This window comes from Aythya fuligula, chromosome 23, assembly GCF_009819795.1.
Source record: "Aythya fuligula isolate bAytFul2 chromosome 23, bAytFul2.pri, whole genome shotgun sequence".
Classification (NCBI taxonomy): Eukaryota; Metazoa; Chordata; class Aves; order Anseriformes; family Anatidae; genus Aythya; species Aythya fuligula.
The window spans coordinates 2,801,471-2,825,121 of NC_045581.1; the positions used below are offsets into that span (position 1 = coordinate 2,801,471).

General features: G+C 49.2%; 2 protein-coding genes across 2 annotated transcripts; both read left to right on the forward strand.

The window, feature by feature from the left end:
- The first annotated feature begins 118 nt into the window (after positions 1-118).
- Positions 119-5,686, forward strand: MECR (mitochondrial trans-2-enoyl-CoA reductase). The gene is made up of 9 exons (XM_032202229.1): positions 119-751; positions 825-956; positions 2,438-2,581; positions 2,670-2,772; positions 3,130-3,232; positions 3,643-3,716; positions 4,178-4,238; positions 4,730-4,802; positions 4,916-5,686. Exons 1-9 carry the CDS (start codon positions 706-708, stop codon positions 5,077-5,079), a joined length of 900 nt encoding a protein of 299 aa, XP_032058120.1. The 5' UTR covers positions 119-705; the 3' UTR covers positions 5,080-5,686.
- A 2,475-nt stretch (positions 5,687-8,161) lies between these two features.
- Positions 8,162-21,631, forward strand: SRSF4 (serine and arginine rich splicing factor 4). The gene is made up of 6 exons (XM_032202295.1): positions 8,162-8,285; positions 15,533-15,675; positions 16,552-16,664; positions 18,411-18,625; positions 19,946-20,029; positions 20,187-21,631. The coding sequence occupies exons 1-6, from the start codon at positions 8,179-8,181 to the stop codon at positions 20,980-20,982; spliced, it is 1,458 nt and encodes a 485-aa protein (XP_032058186.1). The 5' UTR covers positions 8,162-8,178; the 3' UTR covers positions 20,983-21,631.
- Positions 21,632-23,651: the final 2,020 nt, after the last annotated feature.

The window sequence follows — 23,651 nt, forward strand, 5'->3', positions numbered from 1 at the left end:
CGGGGTGTGTGGTGGGGCAAGCTGGAGGAGCTTGCTCCATCCCTGGGTGGTGGGACCCCTCCCAGCTGCTCTGCATCCTCTTTGCTGGGAGGACCCCGCTGCCAGGAGGGTGCAAGACCCACGGCGGCCAAAAAATGTTGTGCAATTTTCCCTGTGGCCGTGCACGGCATGAGGGAGCTGAGCTGAGCGGTTTAGTGATGGGAGGATTTAGTGATGAGGGGCTTGGCTTAGTGATGGGACCCCGTAGGTCAGGTTGGGGTAGGACTTGATGGTCTTGAAGGTCTGCTCCAGCCTAGGTGGGTCTGTGCTTCCAAGTCAGCCAGCCTTGGTGTAAGGGCATTCTCCTTGGATTTCAAGCAGTCTGGTAGCAAAGGGGCTGGGATGTCTTCTCCTCGGAGGGGCCCTTCTCTGTGCGGGATGTGTTTTGGGTTCGTTCCTATGATTGATGAAAGGAGGTGCTGGGAGTGGAGGTTTGAGGAGCAGTGGAGGTGCCACGTTAGGTCCTTATTTTTTCCTGCTAGAGGAGATGAGGCTATAGCAACGTAGACGGGGAAAATGGTGCTGCTTATCTTAGGTCTGATGTGTTGTGTAGGTCATACAGGAACCTCTCCTCGGTGCCTTAACTGAGTCTTCCTTTGCGTGACCCCACACAGGCTGAAGGAGCTGGAGGTGCCCAGGCTGGGGCACTCGGACGTCCACGTCAAGATGCTGGCGGCCCCCATCAATCCGGCCGACATCAACATGATCCAAGGTAACCTGCCCGCTGCTGGCGCTGCCTTTGAACCCTTGTCCTGCCTCTCTGCATCTCCCCGTGCTCCCCGCAGGCACCTACGCCATCCTGGCCCCGCTGCCGGCCATGGCGGGGAACGAAGGCGTCGGGCGCGTGCTGGAGGTCGGCCCCGGTGTGACGGCGCTGAGACCCGGGGACTGGGTCATCCCGGCTGATGCTGGACTCGGTGAGTTTGTACCCAAGGCTGGGTGCTTGGTGTGCCCTCCTGGCGGGGTTCAGGACCGGGACTATGCCCCCAGAGCCTGGCTCCTGTGCATGGGACGCGCTCGGCCACGAGGAATCCTAAAATCATTAAGGTTGGAAAAGCCCTCCAAGAACATCAGGTCCAACCATCCCCCCACCACCACTATCCCGCACTAAACCGTGTCCCCAAGCACCCCAAGGAAGCGCTCACCCAGGGAGCTTTGGCAGTGCTGTTGCATATGCCAAGCTTTAATTTAGGAATAATTTACTTCTCTATAGTGCAGACCCTTTATGGGCCTTCTGCACTGTTATAGAGCATCGCGGCAATCTGTTCTCCTCTGGAAACAACTGCGTTTTGTCACATCTACTTACGGCTTCCTTAAAGACATGGGATAAAGCATTTAACCTGTGCAAGGTCAGCGTTATATCTCATTATGGTTTTCTCCCTAATAGTGCTCTGATGGGAAAGCTTGGGAATTTATTTTCCAACAAATGCCTCTCGTGCTACTCTGACACGCCAATGGCCAGAAAAATTGTCGGTTCTGGTTTAGCTTAACAGCTTGTTCCTTGCCTATTTCTTCTTAAAAGGCTTTCTCGCTTAATGGGAGAAGCAAAGTTATCTAGTTAAGATCCAAATGTGATATTTTTAAACATGAAAAAAAAAAAGTAAATGGATGATAGGGGGTTAAATCAGATATAAATACATAGTCTCTAAATCTAAGTGAATTGGCTCTGAATGTATGGGCTCATCTCTGGGATGTGGAGTGCTCCTGTTAGCTCTGCACACTGCATCCAGGGAGCCCGGTCCCATTACACGTCTGGGAAGTGATGGGGCTGCTCTGGGTGACAGAACCGCTGTCTGTGGGCAGCAGGGGAGCATCTCCTGCCTCCACCGGGGTCCTGCTGAGGCGCAGGGCAGTGTGTGCCACGAGAGGGCTCGTTTTGCCCTGGAAGCTCAAGACGCAGCATCGCAGTCTTTCAGCGCGTGTACGGATGGGGGGAATCTCTTACCTGGGGTTTTGGGCACACGTCACACAAAGTGGTGGGTAGAGTCCTGACTTTAAGCTCCCTGGTGCACAAGGTCTTGGCAAACATGCTGATGGCTCAGCCATGGGAGATTTGCAAAACTGCCCTTAAATATATGTAGGGAATGAGTGCCTGGGGTGCTCATGCCTCTTCCTCACTGACTTGTGAAGAAAAGTGCAGTGCAAACGGAGCACAGCCTTACCTCCAGCCTGCAAATTGTTTCAGGCACTGCCAGCTTTCTCTTCCTTCACCTATCTAAATATTTTGGCTATACCCATACGGGAAAAGGTTTAATAATTGGCTCTCCGATGCTTAAATTGTCGCGAGGTGATGCTGCAGCAGTGTGAGTTAAAGCTCTGGTGCGAGTCGGGGTCTCCTAACGCTTCCCTTTCCTTTCCTTTCCTTTCCCTGCTGCTCACGAAACGCTGCGATGCCCAGGGACGTGGCGGACGCAGGCGGTGTTCCCCGAGGCGAGCCTGCTGCAGGTGCCCAGCGACATCCCGCTGCTGTGCGCCGCCACGCTCAGCGTCAACCCGTGCACGGCGTACCGCATGCTGGCCGACTTTGAGAGCCTGGCGCCAGGTACGTGGCACTCACGGGCCTCCGGCTCTGTGTTTGTAGGGGATTGCAGCTCCAGTGGTCACGGCTGCACCGAAATTCTGCTCCCCAGGTGACTCCGTCATCCAGAACGCAGCCAACAGCGGCGTGGGCCAGGCTGTCATCCAGATCGCCAAAGCCACCGGCATCAGGACCATCAATGTGGTCAGGGATAGGTGAGTACTGGGCACAAACTGGGACACGGGAGGTTCCCTCTGAACATCACAAGCCCGTCTGTGCTGTGTGGGTGCCAGATCTCTGGCACAGGTTACCCAGAGAAGCATCTCCTCCTTGGAGATCTCCAAAAAGCGCCTGGACGTGGTGCTGGGCACCCTGCTTGGGGTTGTTCTGCTGGAGCAGGGGTGGGAGCAGGGGACCCAGAGCTCCCTTCCCACCTCAGCCATTCCATGGCCCTGTGAAGGTGCCTCCCAGCCTCTGCTCTGCCCCGCCTCATCCTCAGACCCATCCCAGTGGGAGGAAGGGGAAGGGGACACGCTGCTTGCTGCCTCATGGGGTCTTTTTTCTCTCCCCAGACCTGATCTCCCGAAGCTGGTGGAGAGGCTGAAGGCCCTGGGTGCAGACCACGTCATCACGGAGGACATGCTGAGAAAGCCAGAAATGAAAGAAATATTTAAGGTACCTCGATGTTGAGCCCCCCTGAGAGACTGTCCAGGGCGGTCCCGCAGTTCAGAGCTTCGAGGAGAGCTGCGAGGATGGTAGAAAGGACAAACATGAAACAAGCTTTTCCTAACCTCTGGGCAGGCAATGTGATGGCCACACTGTAAATCATTAGGAAGAGATACAAAGCTAACAAATGGCATTCTTGCACTTCTCTAAGCCACTCACTATTTACCTCGTGTATTTACCCATCCATTTATACAAACGTGCCCTGAACTCGCCAAACTCCTAGCCCCAAAGTGCTTTTCACAAAGTATTTCCATACCAGAGACAGACTGAGATGTGCTCCCCACCACGGAGGGCTTTCACCCAAGCTCTCCAGACCAGGACTGAGCCCTTCAGGCTGGAGCTTCCCCTTTTTCTTGCAGAGCATCCCAAAGCCTCGGCTCGCCCTGAACTGCGTCGGAGGCAAGAGCACGACGGAGATGCTGCGGCATCTGCAGTAAGTTGGGCTCTGCCCCATGGCTGGGGTGGCGTGGGCTTGGGACCTGCTCCAGATCCAGGGCACGTGGCCACCAGGGACATCAAGAGCAGATGCCAGTCCTTGATGAGGGGAGATGAGTGAAGTTGTTTTGGAAAACAGGACTTAAAGTTAACCTGGCATCACCATCCTCTTGCTTGTCTCAAACTCTGCCCGTGGCATGAGGCAGGAGACATCTGAAACAGAGGTCTGTCTGGTCCTGGCCACGTGTAATGGCTGGCTGGTTTACGTAGCTGCAAATCCAACGTGTGAGCAGGAGGGCAGCTCTAGAAAACAGATCCTCAGGGCTTTCTGGAGGAGCCTGTGGTGTGAAACCAGCCTCATCATACAGCGGTGGGTTTGGGTGTGATGGAGGAGAGGTTGCAAGGCCAAAGCTGCATGCTGGGGGCTGTGGGTAACCCAACGCCCCCTTCCTCTTGCAGACCCAAAGGGACCATGGTCACCTACGGGGGCATGGCAAAGCAGCCCGTGACGGTGCCAGTGGTGAGTACTGGGGATGCTCTTGGTGCCCACGGGGGCCCAGCTTATCCTCTGCTGCACTCTGCTGTCTGGATGTCACGTTCAGAGCCCCCAAATTTATTTATTTTTTAACTGATTGGGGCTGTAATGGGACGAGCTGGTTTGCATTCCGGTATGGTTGTGCTTATGGAGGGTTTGGGCTGCTCTGGAATGCCAGCATGGAAACAACCCCACAGATGCTGAGCGTTGAACATGCCCTGATGCAAACCTATCTCACACATCGGAGCCACATCTGAGCTCTGCCCTGACGTGAAACCCGGTGTTAATCCAACAAGACGCAGCCCCTCTGAGCTGCTCAGCGCTGTGGTGCAAGGTCTTGCATTAACATGAACCTGCCAAATTGGGTTTGTCCCAAAGGAGAGCTCTGAGCAAAGCTCCTCGCTGCCTCCTGCCATGCTCACGTGGGCTTGGGAACAGGTCAGGGGGAGGCAGATCTCACCTCCTGCTTTCCGCAGAGCGCCTTCATCTTCAGGGACGTGAGGCTGCGCGGCTTCTGGATGACCCAGTGGAAGAAGGACCACGCACATGGTGAGCTGAGAGGGGCAGGGACCACGACGGGCTACCAGAGGTGGCCAGCAGGGCTGGGGACAGCATCCCATGGGATGTGGCCGGCTAAGAGCAATCCCCTTCTTTCCTCGCAGACAAGGAGAGCCTGAGCAGCATGATGGACACCTTGTGCCAGCTGGTGCAGAGGGGACAGCTCGGCGCACCCGCCTGCACCACAGTCCCACTGGAGGACTTCAAGGAGGCCCTGGTGGCCTCCACGCAGCCCTTCACCTCCTCCAAGCAGGTCCTTCTTCTCTGACTGCTCACAGGCCTTCCTGTTGGTGTCTGCAGAGGGAAAGCTCCACGTCCATTGATTTTTTTCTTTTGTTCCTTTTTTATTTTTGTGTGCCCACTTCAAGGTTTAAAAGCCTCTGGAAGTTTACCCAGGTGGCACCGTGAGCGCAGGCTGGGGTTGCTTCTGGAAGGAGATTTTGGTCTCGCTTTAGCTCGTTGTTAGTTTTGTTGCAGCAGAAAGCCTCTTCCGGGCCTATCTCAAGGGAAAGGAGTCTCTCTCTTTGCAGATGGACTTACACAGCAAAACCACTTTTTAAAAATATATATTTTATTTTTTTATTTTTTTCCCTATACAGCACATGCAGTGCTGGCAGGACTAGGGGAGTGCCCGTGCCGGCTGGAGGACAAGGGGACAATGTAGGGACAGGATTTGGGTCCCCATCCCTGGGTTCACCCCGCAGCTCACCAGCCGGAGCCTCCAATGTGACTTCTGCAATACCTGGACTTGAATTCAGTTTTGCTGCTGTTACTGAACCAGTGCCACTACTGATCATGCAATGCACAGAGAAACCTCTTGAAAAATCAATGTCTAATATATGTCTATTTTTGCAAGATGCCGCCAATAAACTTTTCTGTGCTCAAAGCATCGCGTGTCCTGCCTGCTTCCCGCATTGCCCCAGCAGCCCCTGCCTGTCCCAGTGCTTTCACCAGGCTCTGGCGGGGACTGAGGACTGTGCTGGAGCCAGCTGCTTGCACAAATGCAAACCCTGTGAGAGGGAAAAACTCGCCTTTGCAGCTGGTTTCTTCTTTAGAATCATGGAATCCCAGAATCATTAAGGTTGGAAAGGACCCAAAGATTATCTGGTCCAACCACCCCCTACCACCACCACCACCACCCACTGACCCTGTCCGCAAGCACCACCTCCAACCTCTCCATGAACACCCCCAGGGACGGGGACTCCCCCACCTCCCTGGGCAACCCGTCCCAACGCCTGAGCGCTCTTGCTGAGGAGAAATGTCTCCTCATTTCCAGCCTGAACCTCCCCTGGCACAACTCGAGGCCGTTCCCTCTGGTCCTGGCACAGTTCCCTGTGAGCAGAGGCCGACCCCAGCTCCCCACCCCTTCCTTCCAGGCAGCTGCAGAGAGCAATGAGGTCTCCCTGAGCCTCCTCTGCTCCAGACCAAACACCCCCAGTGCCCCCAACTGCCCCTCACAGGACTTGTGCTCCAGACCCCTCACCAGCCTCGTAACCCTTCTCTGGATACGCTCCAGGGCCTCGATGTCCTTGTAGTGAGGGGCCCAAAGCTGAACCCAGCACTCGAGGTGCGGCCTCACCAGAGCAGATACAGGGGGACGATCACCTCCCTGGCGCTGCTGGCTGCACTATTCCTGCCACGAGCCAGGACACCCTCCTGCTGCAGCTCCTCCATCACCCCGTCGGTCACTGGGATTGCTCCGTTCCCCATCCATCCCACAATGTGCCTGCTCCCCCCAGCCCCACACAGGGGGCTCGGTGCTGCTCGTCTCACCAGGCTGGCCCGCAGGCATCTCCCAGCCTGGAAAGCTGGGCTGGCTGCATGGGGGCCATTCACACCCTGCTAAACCCTGCTGTAGGATCACATTTTGGGGCAATGTATGGAGACAGGGATGGCTCTGCCCTGTTAGCACCGAAAACCCCTGAAAGCAGCCATTGTCACCCCAAATCTACATCCTGTGACAGAATATACTTTTACATGTATTCCCCATTATTGAGGTGAGGAGCCAGTCCCAGCCACACTGACAGAAGAGCTGACCCCGCAGACATGCCATAAAGCCCTGTGAGCCCCAATTCAGAACGGGGAGCTGCTTGTGTACAAGTGGGGTTTGGCCCCAAGCAGACACCAGAGAATCCACGTGGGAGCCCTTGTCCAGCTGGGGGAGCTTCGCAGCAGGTTGTGGTGGTGAGAACCCAGGAGAACAAAGAGGGGAAAGGCCCCAGATGTGAAATGAGGTATTTGGGTCCCACTGGGAACTCCCCAAATTCATTGCATGGAGGGTCAGCTGCTTGCTGAGACCCCAGGCCTGCTGCCCATGCAGGGGGTGCCGGGGGCACACCTGCACTTGGAGCAGGATCCTCACACCAAGCAGCATCCCACAGAACTGTTACAGTGCCCATCTCACATTTTGGGGGGCAAAAGTGTGCCTTTTGGTGTTTTTCAGTTGGGGGGGGGGGGGTGAAGGGGAAGGAGTCAGTGAGGTTCTCAGCATTTAATTAATCGATGGTTGTGATTGGGGGGGGGTCTCATAGGACTTCACAGGGGTCTTAATAGGAGTCCTTATAGGGGGTCTTCATAGGGGGTTCTCATAGGGGACCTCATAGAGGGTCTTCATAGGGGATCTTCACACGACCTCATAGGGGACCCTTATTGGGGATCCTCATAGGGAATCTTCATAGGGGACCTCATAGGGGGACCTTATAGAGGACCTCATAGGGGGTACTAATAGAAGATCTTCATAAGACCTCACAGGGGGTCTCATAGGGGATCTTCATAGGGGCCCTCATAGGACGCCATAGCGGACCTCATAGGGGGTTCTCGTAGGGGTCTTCATAGGCAGTCCTCATAGGGGGTCCTTGTAGGGGTCTTCATAGGGGATCCTCATGGGGAATCTTCATAGGGGACCTCATAGGGGGTCCTCATAGAGGGTCTTCATAGGACCTCATAGGGGATCCTCTTAGTAGCCCTCATAGGACCTCATCACGGACATCATCACGGACTTCATAGGGGGTTCTCATAGGGGTCCTCATCAGGGACCTTATGTGGTGACTTCACATGACACAACACAGGGATCCACACAGGACCTCAAAGCGGGGCGGGGACCCTCACAGGGTGCCCCCATCCCACCCCCACCTTCAAAATACCTCCCCCACAACCCCCCTTAACCCCCCCCTCCCGCCATTACCCCTTTAAGCCCCAAGCCCTACGCGCGGGCGGGGCCTCACGGACGTCCCCCCCGCGTCCCCTCCCGGCGCCATGACGCCGCGCCCCGCCCCTCACCCCCCCTCATCCCCTATTCCCCCCCTCCCCTCCTCCTCCTCCTCCTCCTCCTCCTCCTCCTCCTTCATCCCGCCCCCCCCCGGGCGCGATGCCGCGGGTGTACATCGGCCGCCTGAGCTACCAGGCGCGGGAGCGGGACGTGGAGCGCTTCTTCAAGGGCTACGGCAAGATCCTGGAGGTGGACCTCAAGAACGGGTGCGTGGAGCCGGCCCCGCCCGGCCCCTGCGCGGCCATGAGGGGAGGGAGGGCGGGGGCCGGGCCCCGCTGCCCTGGGGTGGAGGGTGGGGGGTTATAGGGGGGGGGGAGCGCCCCTTGAGGGGGGTTTTGGGGTCGGGGAGGGACACGGGGAGGGGTGGGGGGGTTGTTATGGTAACAAGGGGGTGTTAGGAGGGGGGTTGAGGGGTTTTAGAGGGGGATTGGGGGGGTTTGGGGGAAAGGGGGGTGGGTTTCCATGGTAATAGGGGGTCAGGGTGGCTCTGGGGGGTGTGTGGGGGATTTTTTGGGGGGATTTTGGGGGAAAAGGTGGCGGATTCTGTGGTAATGGGGGGGTCAGGAGGTCTCTGGGGGGATTTGAGGGTTGTTTTTTTTTTGGGGGGGGGGGGGGGGAAGGCTGGGTTTCCATGGTAATTTGGGGGGGTCAGGGTGCCTCAGGGGAGGTTTTGGGGGTTTTGAGGGGTTTTTTGGGGGGAAGGGTGGTTAGGTTTTTATGTTAATGGGGGGTCAGGAGGTCTCTAGGGGGGGTTGGGGGTTTTGGGGTGTTTTTTTGGGGGGTTGGGGGAAGGGGTGAGTGGGTTCCTATGGTAATAGGGGGGTCAGGGTGTCCCTGGGGTGTGTGGGGTTTGGGGGAAGGGGTGACAGGGTTGCTGTGGTAATGGGGGTGTCAGGGTGCCAGGGCCCACTCTGAGGAGGGGGTTTTTGGGGGAGGTATCGGGGTTTCAATGTTAATTGGGGGGTCAGGGTGCCTCAGTCCCCTCTGGGGGGCGGGTGGGGGAGAAGGGTGCCTGGGCCTGTGTGCAATGGGTGGCCTGTGGGGTAATTGGGGGTGTGATGGGGGCAATGGGGGTGTCAGGGTGCCTGTGCGCTGTTTGGGGGCCCTGTTGTTAGGGGGTGGGTCCCCACAGCCCTCCCCTGTACCCTGAAGGAGGGGTTCCCCTTAGGGCACAAGCCCAGCTGTGAAATCCCCTTGGCAGCACCTGCGGCCCTGGTGGGGGGCACAGCCCAGAGCCCCCCGTGTGCAGCTGCCGGGGTCTGCACCCAAACAGCCGCTTCCTCCTGAGCACCCATGGGTGCCCGGCTCATGGGGATGGGGGGGGGGTGGAATGGGGAGCAGCAACTGGTGTGGGCGGCCTTCCCCCGGCATCATGCTCGGTTCGTAACGTGTGCTGTTCTAGTCAGGACACCTGGCTGCATCTAGAGCTCTTGGATCCTGCTCCACCAGGACTTGCCTGAGACATTCAAGTATGGATTTTCAAGAGAAAAACAAATTATTTCAATTTTCCCCTCCCCGTTCCCCTGTTTTCCCAATATCTAAAGCCGCCGGCCTAATGAGCGCTGGCATCTTTACAAGAAACCCAACTTGAAGTCTTGTTTAGGAAGACTGAGTGGAATATGGATTTTATTCTTATTAGCCAAGAGAGGCAATTATTTTTGCTTTAAAAGTGGAGAAGAGGAATCTCTTGTAAAAGTTAGTCCTGGAGCACAAAAAAAGGCTCATTAAGCTTTTTGTACTGGTTTTACTGGTAGGTGGACATAATAACAGGTTTACAAGATGAATAAAAGCCAGTGTTCAAACAAACAAGCGTGCACGTGTCAGTGTTTTGACCAACCCAGCTTCAGGTGGTATTGTAGATTGGCTGTAAAATCTGGAAAACAAAGTGCTCAAATATTTCAGTTCTGCTGTGCATCCTTGAAGGTGCAGGGGGAGTTGGTTTTCCTCTTGCTGTATAAAACCTTTAAAGGAAATGTTTCTTTTTCAGGCACATGTCAGAGGAAAAAAGACTTTAATAACAGCCATAGAACTGCTAGATTACGTGTCTGATGCAGTAATGGGTTGTCTTCTTGTTTTATTGAGAAATACCTATCAAGGCCCAGCCCTGAAATCCCAGCTGAATATTTGGAAATAGGCTGGGGGGATGCAGCGTGGGGGCCAGAGCTGATTTGTGCGTGAACTTCAGCAGCCAAAGCTTGAAAGGTCAGACTTGTGGCATCCTGAGTGTGAGTTGTAATGGGTGCTTTGGGGTGGAGAGGGGGAAGGAGGGCACAGCCCTAAGATATCCTGAATGTGATGCCAAAGTGACTTTGGCTCTGGAGCAACGTGTAAGTTCACTTGGGGGAGACAGAGTTCAAAAGTTGCAGGTGGAGGGATGCAAGAACTACTAGCGGCTTGTATTCAAATTCCAGTTTGACAACATTTACTCAAACTATCAGATTTTACGTCCTTCTGCTTGGGTCAGTCTCGCGCTGTGCTTTTGCCAGGTTACTCTACCGTTGGCTTTGTTTGCCCTCTGATCCTTTCTCCTCAGCTTATTTTTAGCAGTGCTTAGCAAATGATTAGGAATGACTTCACAGTGTTTAACTTAAAGAGTCTTCCAGTTTCTTCTGAAAACTTGTGGGCTATCTTCAGTGCTCAGCCTGCAGGAGATTAGCCTTGCGGTATTTTAGCAGTTAAGCTGAAATGCTTGAGCAAGGAGATGAAACTGGAATGTGATTCGGTGGAGTCCTAAAAGCTTAGCTGGGTCTCGGTTGCTGCTAATTGTAATTTAAGCTTGCAATTCAAAGCCTGGGAGCAGTGTTTACTCAGGGGAAGGACAGGAAAATTAAAAATCCAGTTCTTGTAGGATTCTCCATTTCAATTTGCAATTTATAGTTGTATGCTGATAGTTTTCATATTTCTTCTTACTTAGACCTGCACTGACAACTGGAGCCGTGCATGGCAGCGGTACGTGCGTTAAGTGACCAGAACACTGGACTTCTCAGTCTGCTTTTTTATCTTCTAAAAACATGCTGAAAGCTAGCAGTAATAACTTAAGAGCTGAAAGCTTCCACTGAGGGCAAAACCAATTTGTAATCTTACCCTAGCTTTAAAAAATAGTTCTACCTGTGTGCTCACCTGCCCTGCATCACCCCGAGCAGCTGTCGAGCACGCATGGCTTCATCTGGTAAAATCCCTGCAAGTTGGAGGGACACAGCTTCTCCAACATGTTGAGGGACAGAGATCAAAGCTAAAAGCTTCAAACTTCAGTTCTTTCATCTAGCCAGGCTCAAAACCTGTGTGTGTTGCCTGAAGAGAGGTGATCTGATTTCTCTGGGCCTTTCCCACCAGAATATTTAATACCCGTTAGCTTCAGTGAGAGCAGCCAGTTTCAAAAAATCAAGTTGGTGTCACTACACGGCAATACCCAGTGCGCCTAGGTGACAGAAGGGTGACCTTCCAATTCCAGTGTTGTTTTTTTTTCCTTTATTGATATTAAGGTGAGATTTTCATTTTCTTTTGCTTTACAGTGTTCAGTGTTTGGTTTTGTTAGAAGCCCAGAGATTGTTGGCGATGTTTGCCATTGTGCAGGAACTTCCAAGAATCACTACCAAATCTTCAGTTATGCTTAAATAGTTTAAATGTTGAGTAATGAAATTTAGATATTTTCAGAGTTTTTAACTTCAGCAACTCATTTAAGAGTGTTGTGTTTCAAGCTGTCTGGGCGTCATCAAGGAAGAATCTCTTCAGACTCTAACGCTCCTGGTTGTAGCCTCAACTGAGCAGGAGGACTCACAGAGTGGGGACAGACCGTAAGCTGTCAACAAATTAACTTCCAGGAGCGTGTTTTAGGGCTAGAAGCACTGCATTCTTTGTTCCAGATGACACTGAGGCTAAGACTTGATTTTTGCACGTGCCTCTCCTTCCGTGGCTGCTTGTGTTGATGCATGCTTCCCTGATTTCACTCATCCAAAAGGATCACGAGGCACCACGAGCCAAGTTCATTTCTGTAGTGTCTGTCCACACGAAGCAATTGTTGTATAAAGCTAAGGAAGCTGCCAGCTTGATCTGTCGAGGGCAGGACAAGAGCTGAGCCAGGTCTCTTCCTTCTCCTTGGGATCTGCAGAACAGCTGAGGAGCAGCCACAGGAGTCACAGGTTGAGCTTGGCTGGACTGGAGGCACTCCTGGAAATCCTGCAGACTTCCAGCAGGCAAGGGCAGGTGGAGCAGCTCCCAGGTCCTCCTGGCACGGGGTTTGGGCTCTGGGCTCTACCCACCCATGAGCAGTGGGGGAAATTTGGCACCTGGTGAAAGCCAGAGGTGGGCTTGGGGCAGGCACTTGGTGGGCTGGCGTGGAGAGGCTGCGGAGCCAGCTGGGAAGGATGCGAGGGGCTTTGACAGCACTAGGTGGGGAGCAGCTGAAAGGGGACAAAAATGTTTTTGTTTTTTTTCCCCTCTAATTTCAGGTATTAAGCAATTTCAGAAAACTGCATTTTCATTCTTTTTGGATTATTAAGAAAAAAACAACTGCTAGGACACCAAGTCTGCTGGAATTGCTTGCTGTAAGGACAGCCTTCTGTAGCTTTTTCCTCTTTTTGATCCATGAGCAGAAAATGGTGTAGCTTCACATTATCCGGAGTAAATTGCATTGACATTTTTAGTAAGTAGTTTTATGCCGCATATGAAGTAGTAATAGTAGACATTTAAAAGAAGATTTACTTGCACTGCTGTCATATAACAGCGGGTTCAGATTGCTGTAGTTAAGGCTGTGTCAGCAGTCGTGTCTTTCTGTGGTATAAAACCGTGCTTCTGAAGGTTTTTGATTCGCAGTTTTGGATCATATGGTGCAATATTATACATATTTAACAGGTGGATCGGTATTACTTTCATTTATGAGTGGTGTGGGATATGATTTTTCGTATTCTTTAATAGCCAGCAATCTCTTTCAAGGTTTGTGTAAGCTTGTCCTATGGTTTTTGTTTATTTGTTGTTTTTTTTTTAACTGGAAGTTGTATCTTGTAAATCCTGCTTTTTTCCTTTTCTGTTACAGTAACATCTTATTCTAGGGCTACTTGCTTTTTATGTGCTCCCAGGTGAAAAGAACAAACAGCGCAGGGTAAATGTTAAGCATTTCCTTTTGGAACAAGTGAGGAGAAATGTAATGCTTCCACCGAGATAAAATCCTCTTGGTGGGACCTTCCTGGGAGTGTTGGGGGGAACAACAACAAAAATGCAGCCCCCAGGGGAGGGAGGCCAAGTGCCTGGGCTCAGCCTGTGGATGTTGGGCTGCGAGGTGCTGCTGCTGGGGCTGTGTTTTGTTCAGTGTGTGGTGTGGGGGACTGTGAGCCTCCCAGGGAGCTTCTTGGGGGTGTTTTTGAGAGGAGCAAGTTCAGTGCCATGCTCCGATCAAACTCAGACATCCCTCCGCTACGCCAGCTGTGTTGCTTTGTCTGGAAATTTAGTGTCTCGAAGGTGCACGGCGGGTGCCTACCAGGCACTTCACCTTGTAAGTAATTGCTTTTAGGTGACTTCTCATGTAAACGTAAGAGCTTCTTTGCTCTATTTTTGGAATCGAAGCAAAGAGAGAAGGAAGGTCCTATTGGAATGGATTTATAATGACTGTGATTGTTTCAGTTATAAATCAATCACACATTTTGTTTGTGCAGCTATAGAGCTTATGTGAGATGGCAGCTACCTCTCTGCGATCTCTGGATTCTTCCCTAGCTCTGTGGTTAATGCGGGTAGCCTTACCTAGAAAAGCTGTAGCTGCTGGCAGCTCATCGCTTGTTGGAGGTAGTGACGATGCTTAAAAATTTAGTGACCTAAAAGAGGAGGCCAGCATTTTTGTGTTGTGGATTTGTTATTCTGGATGACTTAAACCACCAGCACTCACAAATATTTCCCCCCTTGGCTTGCTAAGACCCGAGTTCAGGGTCTGTGTTTGCCCACAGCAGCCAGAGAGGTCTCAGCCAGCTGGAAAGAGGCTCCGGTACTGCCCAGGGCTGCAATAACACCAGGTATCGCACGGGAGGCTCTGAAGCCTGGACTTGGGTCTTAGGTAAGTGAAGGAGAAATGATTTGCAATTGCAGATAGGTGCTGAACTCTGAAAAATGGCGCTGTGATGCTTTCTGTCCTCTTTCTCAGACCCATTTGGGCAATGGGCGTTTCATACAAGGTTGTTTTTTAAAATAGGTGTTTAACTCTGCCCGTGTAGAAACTGGCGGGATTGAGTTCTACTCCAGTGCTCCGGTGAATTTGCTCTGCAACTGTAAGCAAGTCACCAGCTTGTCCCTGAGCACCAGCTGTAAGAAATTATTTAAGAAACCTCTGCTCAGTCTTCTGAGGTCTGTAGCCAGCAGGGATTAGGCGCTTGCAGCAGGCTGACGTTCACACTGATGTCTGTGGCACCTCTGAAGATGAAGCTGAAAATGTTGGCTTTAACTTCCCAGGCAAGCAGTGGTCTGCAGGCATCTTTGCATTTCTGGTAGTAGGAAACAAATGCCAGAAAGTTGATGTGAATATTGGAAGTAAGCACTTCTGTTATTTTTTTTTTTTTTTTTAATTTGCATATTTCCTCTTGCTCTTGGTCTGTCTGACCTCAAAGCATGAGCAAGGCTAATTTGGATGTTCTCAGGCACAGACCTTCTCTGCTTTCCTCTGGACCTGCACCTGGTGATGCCCTTATGAGGCATCTTGGCCACAGCTGGACTCCTGGTTCATCCCAGGAACTCGTTCCTGGTTACTGTTGCTGGGTTTTAAGTCCCATAGCAAGGTTTGGACTTCTCATGCTGTCTGAAAAACTAGGATGTTAGAAACTCGCTGGGCATAAAGCGCTTTTTCAGCAGTGTATGGGAAGCTGCAGGTATTTCAACAGGTGGAGGATCTGTTGTATGAGCATGTTGCTTTTCCTACCCAACTCAGCAGTATTCCAACTAAAAGAAAATCCCTTCTTCTGGCTTGTCTTCACTTTTTTTTTTTTTTTTTTTTGCTGGACCTTCCATAGAGGTTGCGCAGACAAAGTGTATTTACAGAGGTGGTTGAGTTTTTCCATTTAAAGAGCAGGAGTGATGATAGCTGCCCAACAGAACCAGGAATGGACCAAGAGGCTCTTCAAAAATCAGGGTAAATCTTAATCCGTGGATTTTATAAACTGCAGTACCTGTTTAATCTGTGGATTTTATATATTCAATACCTGTTATACACAATTTCAGCCTTACTGCTGTTGAGCAGACATATTGCCTATAACAGCAGAGCACCGTCCATTGTGGGTGTAGTGCTGGTGGCTGTGACCCGCAGGCTGCAGCTGGTGTTATCTGCAGGATGGCACGAGAGAGGTCCCCTGGGGGAGCTGCAGGATGGCACGAGAGACGTACCCCGTGGGGTTCTGCTGCCCTGGGCTGAGCTGTTTGCAGTACAGACACCTCCCGGTCACTTCTGAGCGATTCTCTTTCCCACCTCCCCTCTCTCTAGGTATGGCTTTGTTGAGTTTGATGATCTGCGAGACGCAGATGATGCAGTTTATGAGCTAAATGGTAAAGATCTTTGTGGGGAGAGAGTGATCGTTGAGCATGCCAGAGGCCCACGGCGTGACAGCAGTTACGGTTCTGGACGCAGTAAGCACTAAAATGCATTTGTATCCGTGACTTGTTTTAAATAAAATATTTTTGCTTGTTTTTTTAAAAGTAATTTAAAAAATATTTTTATCTATGAAGTTGTGCATAGTGTTTTGTAACTGTAAATGTAACTGTTGACCTGAACATTTAACTTGTTTGTTGTATTAAAGTATTTTAATTGATAAATGAATAAACACTTTTTCTTGTGCTATTTTTATTATTATTATCATTTCGTTTAACTATTTTAATGGTTTATTTGCAATGTGATGTTTAACATAGATTTAACAAAGACCTCAATGTTTTAATTAAAAGAGTCCTTTGAGGCTAAGATGACTGCCTGTTCCATTTGCTGACCTTGGGTTACCTTTCCATGAGTGGCTCTTTGAACTTGTGGCCCTTGGCTGACCAAAAAAGGAAGCCATGTGACGACCGCAACCTTTTTCCATTAGACCTGGGTGGTGAGGATCCCAAGGGTTAGAGACAGATGAGATTAATCTGAAATAGGTGCCTGAAAATCTTTATTCATGTCAAATATTCAGAAAAGCTGTAAGCAATGTAAGTAACATTAGTCAACTGGCTTAATTTGGTTTCTTCTTTCAAACTTTTTTTAAAAAAGATAACTTAAACTTAATTGCATGTTAATCTTATCATAATTGTAACTCTGCTTTGTTTTAACTATGTGCTTGCAATAGTTCCTTTTAATGCTTTTTATCTTCGTAACGTTTTATACAAGGGGGGTTGAATTTAGACTAGCGGGCGGGTGAGTTTTTAATGGATTTGCAACCATATGGGGCAGAATGTTTTTGTCTGGGGGTGTAGAGTGAGTGCTCCATTTCCCTAGTTGAAGTACTGCTGTCTGCTTGTCACCTCCTAAAGGTGGATATGGTTATAGAAGAAGCGGAAGAGATAAGTACGGTCCTCCTACCCGTACAGAATACAGATTGATTGTGGAAAATTTGTCAAGCCGCTGCAGTTGGCAAGATCTTAAGGTATGGGGCCCCTTTCTTTACCCTTACTCTATTAAAGAGCACAAAGGGTAAAAAGGTTAGCTTCTGTTTCATTGAAGAAAACTCATTTACACCTGTCTTTTCTCAACTCCAACTTGTTAGCAAGTCTGTGTGCTCATGTGCATACAAGTAGACTTGAAGTAAGGACATCAGTATTGACTTAAGGTGTGCTATTTGCATATACGGAGTCGTTAATGTTGCGTGCAGCACTGGGATTTGCACTTGCAGGCTTGGTGTCGTTGGCTGTTGGGAGAGTAACATTTTTCCCTAATAAACCAACATCACGTACAGGTGATTTTTATCTTCTCTTTAAGCCCTGTCAAAACAGACTTCAGTCAGGCCAGTGGTAGGATTCACTAGAGACAAAGGAGTTTGTCCTTATTAATTGGGCTTTTACCCATCAGCTTCTAAGGTGCAGGAGCTGTTTGGGAAAGATAGCATCGTTCTTACACAACCTATGCTGAGAATTTCCACCCCGTGAAAAGCTGTCTGAAGGCAGCTTTAGGGAAAGGATGCTTCCAGAATGAGCAGTTGTCCAAAATCTCTGCCGAAAGTTAATATTTTCTCCAAGTCTGAAGGAATGGAAAGTGATTCTCAGCAGTGGAAGTGTTGGGTAACACTGTGTAGACAGCAGGACCTCTGAGTGCTCTGGCGCTGAAGTGTTGATTTAGGATTATCTGCATCGTGCAGTGGGGGAGCAGGACAGGGAGCAGAACTCCAGCAGCAGGTGCAGAAGGGCAGGGCTTCCTTATCAAACCTAGCAGCAATGGTTAAAAACACTTGTTCTTACAGGAACGCTTTCTTTATGGTTCTCTTTTAAGGATGTGTAAAATTTGTTCTAAACAAACTTTGACGTAGTACAAAGTGGTCTGTAGGTGACTGTAACACTAGTTCAGGTACGTACTGAGATCACTCCGATGTCTTTTGTTAACGCTTCACACCATTGATAGCTTGTCTTTGCTTCGGGTATTAAAAATTGTAAGTAGAGCATGGCATGATTAATCCTCTCCTGGATGCATTGCTTTTCTGACCAGCTTTCGTTTCAGTGTACCTCAGAGGGGAGTAGCTGGGTCAAACCCAAAGGGAACCAAGTTGTGTGAGCTGTTCCCATTGCAGCCCGAGTCCCTGGGGGCTGAGGTGGCCCCGTGGCAGCTTGCTGTGAGCAGGGCGGATGTGTGTAGTAGCTGAAGTCAGGTAGCATGAAGTAGGGAAGTTAATTCAGCTCTTATTTGTGTGGGGTTTTCTTCCAGCAGAATGAGATGAACGCCCTAGGTAATTGAAAAGGGAAGTCTGCTTGCTGATAGCCTTCTTGCCTGTGTGAGGTGTTTTTTCATATTTAACCTTTAAATACATTACTTCTCCCAAGTTACATTCAAAAACATGATTTAGAGAGCGTTTTATTTCTTGAATCACTTCTGTAATTTGAAATTTATCGTAGTCCTGGCCATATTGATATTAGATACTGGGAGACGTTAGATTATTTGTCTCAGAATACCAACGCTGCCTTAGTTCTAATCACACAAACTGTGTGAAATCATGGTGCACTACTTGGCTTGCTCAGAAATTTTGGCTTTAGTTCTGCAAATGCTGTTTGGTTAAAACCCTGCTGATGTCAGTGTGACCAGAAGAGGCTATGCAAGGCTATGCAGGCATCAGTGCAGAGATGAAGTGAGCCTGGAAGCCTGACTCTGGATTTGAGGCAATGGTTATTCTGTCCTCTTCCTCCAGGATTATATGCGTCAGGCAGGGGAAGTGACATATGCAGATGCACACAAAGGAAGGAAAAATGAAGGTGTGATTGAGTTCAAATCCTATTCTGACATGAAAAGAGCCCTTGAAAAGCTGGACGGGACAGAAGTAAATGGCAGAAAGATTAGATTAGTGGAAGACAGACCTGGATCAAGACGGCGCCGCTCTTACTCCAGAAGCCGAAGCCATTCAAGGTATGTCTCCTTATAATGTACTTCGGGCTGAATCTTACTGCAACTGCATTAATGTGCAGCAGGTTCCAGAATACCTTGGAAATGCTCAGAGTTCTCAGTAAACCTGGTTTTGAGAATTTATTAGTTACCAGGAAGTAACAAAGGGAAATGAAACCTCAGAGGTGTTTTCTTTGGTGAATGTGGGTACCGCTAGCTAAACACAGGTACAGCTAAACACCGTGTGCTGCTGCTGCTCCCAACTGCAGCATCTAGTCCTTGCTGTCTTGCAGAGGAGCACGGCATGGCAGGTGGAGCTGTGCCTGCTGAGGGAAACAGAAGGTACTTTTAACACTTCAGCTCTGAACACGGAGTTCTGCTCCAAGCACCAGGACTAACAGTTCTTCCTCGGTTTGGAAACCCCCACCTCTTCCCTGTTTCTAGAGATGTACTGCTTTCTTTGGATGACTGAGAGAAGTGCTTCAGCACAGTGCCGTATTCCATTTTGGGATAAAACTTTGCTGTAGTAAAATTTAGGCCAGCTTCTACTGTTCTTGGAACAATTTGCTTACAGAATTAAAGCCTGTGTTTGTGTGGGTTTTCCTCTTGCAGTCAGTTGTGATTCCCGCTCTTCTCATGTCCTCTGCACTCGTGAGCAGTGTGTGCAGGTCAGCAGCTCTGTAGCTGCCTCATAGCAGTGAGCTGCAAAGAGAAGTGTACCTATTTCTGCCTTTAGCAAAGGAAATGTTGGCGTGTTGTGTCTCTGCCTAAGGGTTCCAGGGTTTCTCAGAAGTTCAAAAGATCTTTGCCAAATGTCATTGAAAATAGCCTACGTACTCAAAAGCTAAAGGGGTAGGAGGATTTCATGCCATTGGCAGACCAATTTTATCTGTCCCACTTAAAGCTGGGTGAGAAAATAGTGACTCTTAGTTTACAAGTAAGTTTTAAAGTTTCATGGAAGGCTGCAGGCAAACAGGTTGTGCTTTTAAAGGATGGAAAGTGGAAACCATCTGAGGGTGCTGCCCAACAGCATTCCATACTGGAAGAGCAGAGAGCTTTATCCTAATGTGTCGCTGTAGTCAAACCTCTGACTTGACTGGGAAAGGGTTTCTCACTTCAATAGTTCTTTGAGATTTGCAGTGTTGCATGCTTGCAGACATGGCAGCAGGGGATGAGCCCCAGGGAGAAGGGTACTCTACATTTGTAACTTTGTTGTGTTATACACTCCTCTTTCTGCTGCTCAAAAGGTGCTCTAATACTATGGGCTTTTACCCACGTGGGTCCGTGAGACCATAAGCCCTCCATGGTCATGTGTTAACATTGAGCTGACTGATTCTGTTCCAGGTCTCGCTCTCGAAGCAGACATTCTCATAAGAGCAGGAGCCGCAGTGCCAGTAGCAGTCGCTCCAAGAGTAGATCAAGATCCAGGTATGTCTTTGTGGTGGAGCAAATCGGTTTACCCACTTTAATGAGAAGCATCATCCTAAATTTGCAGTGGGAAAGCTGTTTTTCTTTTCCCTAATGCACGGTATTTGAGCGCTAGTCAAATCCAAGCTGCACTAAAGTGTTGCCTTTGTACTTCCAGGTCTGTGTCCCGTTCCAGAAGCAAGAGCCGTAGTCGAAGCAAGAGCCGTAGCAGAGGCCAAAAAGAGAAAAGCAGGACTCCAAGTAAAGAGGATAAAAGTAGGAGCCGCAGCAGGAGTGCAGAGAAATCACGGAACAAAAGCAAAGATAAATCTGAGGGCACTGTCCATAACAGTGACGAGAAAGCAAAGAGCAGGAGCCGCAGCAAGGAGAAGAGTAAGAGCAGGAGCAGGAGTGGAAGCAAGGACAGAGGAGAGACAAGGGGGAGCTTGAGGAGTCGGAGCAAGGAGAAGAGTAGAAGCAAAGACAGGGAGAAGAGCATTAGCAAGGCTAGAAGCAGGAGCAAGAGTAGAGACGAGAGTAGGAGCAGGAGCCACAGTAAGGACAAAAGGAAAAGTAGGAAGAGAAGCAGGGATGACAGCAGAAGTAGAAGCAGGAGCCGCAGCCACAGCAAGAGCGAGAAAAGCAAGAGGCGCAGCAAGCGAGACAGCAAACCAAGTAGCAAGAAGAAAAGGAAGGACAGCCATGAGCGGTCCAGGTCAGTCTCCAAAGAAAAAGAGCATGTAAAATCAGAGTCTGACAAAAAGGAGGCAAAAGGGGAGGGTGAGGATGCAGCAGCCCATCAGGTGTCTCGCTCCAGGTCTAGGTCAATTTCCAAGTCCAAACCAAATGTCAAATCAGATTCTCGTTCCAGGTCAAAATCTGTTTCAAAACCTAGGTCCCGGTCCAAGTCTAGGTCTAGGTCTGCCTCTAGGTCACACTCCCGATCACGGTCAAGGTCTCGCTCCAGATCCTAACCTTGCTGCACCCATGCTTGGAACGGTCTGAGAAGTCTTTTGTACATGTTTGGTAGTTGTAGCACAAGTGATTGAAGTAGAAAACATGTCAATGCTGTATATTTTTAACTACCCTGACCGTGTGTCTGTCACTGGTAACTGCACTGCTCCCTCCCTGTAATGCTCCCTGGTGCAAGGCTGTTCAGCTCACGTACTCTCCTGTAGAAAGGTTCTCTTTAAATATAATTCTTCCTAGAGCACCAAAATTGCCCTGTTTTCCAGGAAGAGCCTTACAGAGAATGAGCAGTGCACCTTGGTGGGTTTATGAGATTGCAATGATGACTGATAGGTAGGTACGATGGCTTCAACAATCTTTGCCCTTCAATTGATGCCCTTTGATGTATGCCATTTAGTGGAAGTGCTAGTCCTAAGTTTCATACTACTTTTGTTTCATATTTTTGGACTTAAAGTTGTGAATAGCACAGTCAAAAGGGGGAAAAAAAAGGTACTTGCAGTAATCTGTAGGGAAAAGTAGAGTTCCATATTCTGGTATTGTGACAATATCCTTGTTTTATATTAAATTTTTTTATTTTATTTTTCCCCGTCTTGCAAAGTACAGTGATCCCTGTTTCCATGAAATTTGAATAAAGACTATTTTTGCTTGATGACATTTGAGGGTGGTTACATGAAGTTGTGTTGTGATTGTTGCTGCTTTATATTGATTGGTGTAAGCTTGAATTTGCAGAACAGTTACTTAAAGAACGGGTTCTTCTCTTAAAAACAGCCACTTAATATCGTGTAGTCATGGCACTTGAATACAATCCAGTTAAAATAACTTGTTTCTCCAGCAACACTTGCTGCGTTGTTTAGAGCTGTAACGTTGCAATAAGAAGAATACATGAAAATGAACCAGAAACAATAATGAAGGTGACAAGCCTGTTTTCCATTGTCTGTATAAACAAAATGAAGTGTGCTTCAGCTTCCATAATACAAGGAAGAAAATTTTTCAACCACTTAACTTGCTAGACTCGAGTCAACTCAAATCATTGTTTGTCCCAAAACATTTCACTCTTCATACAGCTGACGCTGGAGGTAAGCCTGGCTGGCATGGAGGACGTGCTTTTCTGCTTCTTGCTTTATTTTGTCAAACATCAGTTCAATTGTTTCCTCTTTTGTGCAGTTGGCCTTTCTTACGGCACCTCTGAGAAATGAAGGGGGAAGAAGCAGGATGCTTTTAGAGTTGTTTTTCCAGTCTGGCGCACTCAGCGGGAGGACACAAAGCTGCTCCAGCTGTTTACTTCTGGTGGTTCTTTGATTTCACGATCCCTGATTGCGAGTTTGGGATTTCAGTCACAAACCGTGACTTTATAAATGAGGAGGTGTTAGTGTGAGCCAGGTGGGACGAGCACAGATAGCACCAACAAGCCTTTGTTCTGGGCACTGCGCAGCTGTGAATCCATCTCTAGTTACACACAGGGCCATTTGGAGTTGAGGGTAGAGCCTCAGCTCGTTTCTTGTCAACATATTTTCCAGGAGTTTTTCTTCCTAACAAAGCACCTCTGCTGTGGGGGAAACCTCTAAAAAAGAAAAATGTGCAGGAAATCCTTCTAAGGAGCTCTGGACTTGAAAGCAGTGAGGATGTGATGGGTGTGCTACTCTCCTGGTGTGGCCCCAGCATCCCTCGAGACTTGGGGGAAAAAGGAGAGCAGCTTTTAGCATGAGTACTGTAAGTGGTCCTGAATAATATCCCAGTATTATGGCTGTACCATTAGCAAATTACTAAAACTGAACTTTCTACAAGCTCCTGTGTCGGCTTTGAATGAAGAACTGATATCCCCAGCACCCTGCTCTGCCTTCTAGAGCCAGCAGTGCCCCCCCCCCCCCAAAACAACAGGCAAAGCACAATTTTAGTTGTTCCTTAGTTTGCAAGCAAGGTTAGCTACAGCTTTATCGAAAACTTCTTGGTAGCTAATTTCAAACTGCTAAACTTACTTCTGACAGCAGTTGTTTTGCAGCTAGTTGTTAACTTCATAGGAGCAAGTAATTTTGTCTAATTTGATCATTTGAAACTTGTACTGCCATATTAAAAAGATGAAAGGGTGATAGATCACAAGAGTAGCTTTCAACACAAAATATTTCTGTAGAGTTTAAGAGGGGTCAGGGCTTGGTGAGTGGCTCAGGCTTTATCAAATGTCATATTACAGCGGCGTGAGAAAGCTCTGTGGAAATGATATTTAATTTCTTCAGGAATCCGAGACTTTCAGTTACGTATTTAGTGCTTTAACATCTTAGGCACTCACAATATTTGCAATTCCTTCTGCTGTTTAAAACAAACCAAACGAGGCAAGATGATTGCTAATAGGGGATAATTAGCTTAAAAATTATCTTTAACCAAATCTGTAAATGATTGTCTAGGCAAACATTTTAAGAAGTGCCTCTGGATTTTGCTGTCTGGCAGCCAAGACTGCTCCCAGTGAAGTGTGCTTGTTTTTAGGGGGCTGCTTGTTGGCCCTTTGGGAGAAGTGTTTTCCCCCAAATACCCAAGGACTGGTGTTTGAAGATGGAGGAACGTGGAAAACCTTTAGCCAAGATGTAAACTCTTGTTGTGCCCGGTAAGAGATGTTCTCTGCACCAAGAAAGACAAAAACTCCTCTGAGGCTGCACAAACAAGCACCTTGGGCCATGCAGAA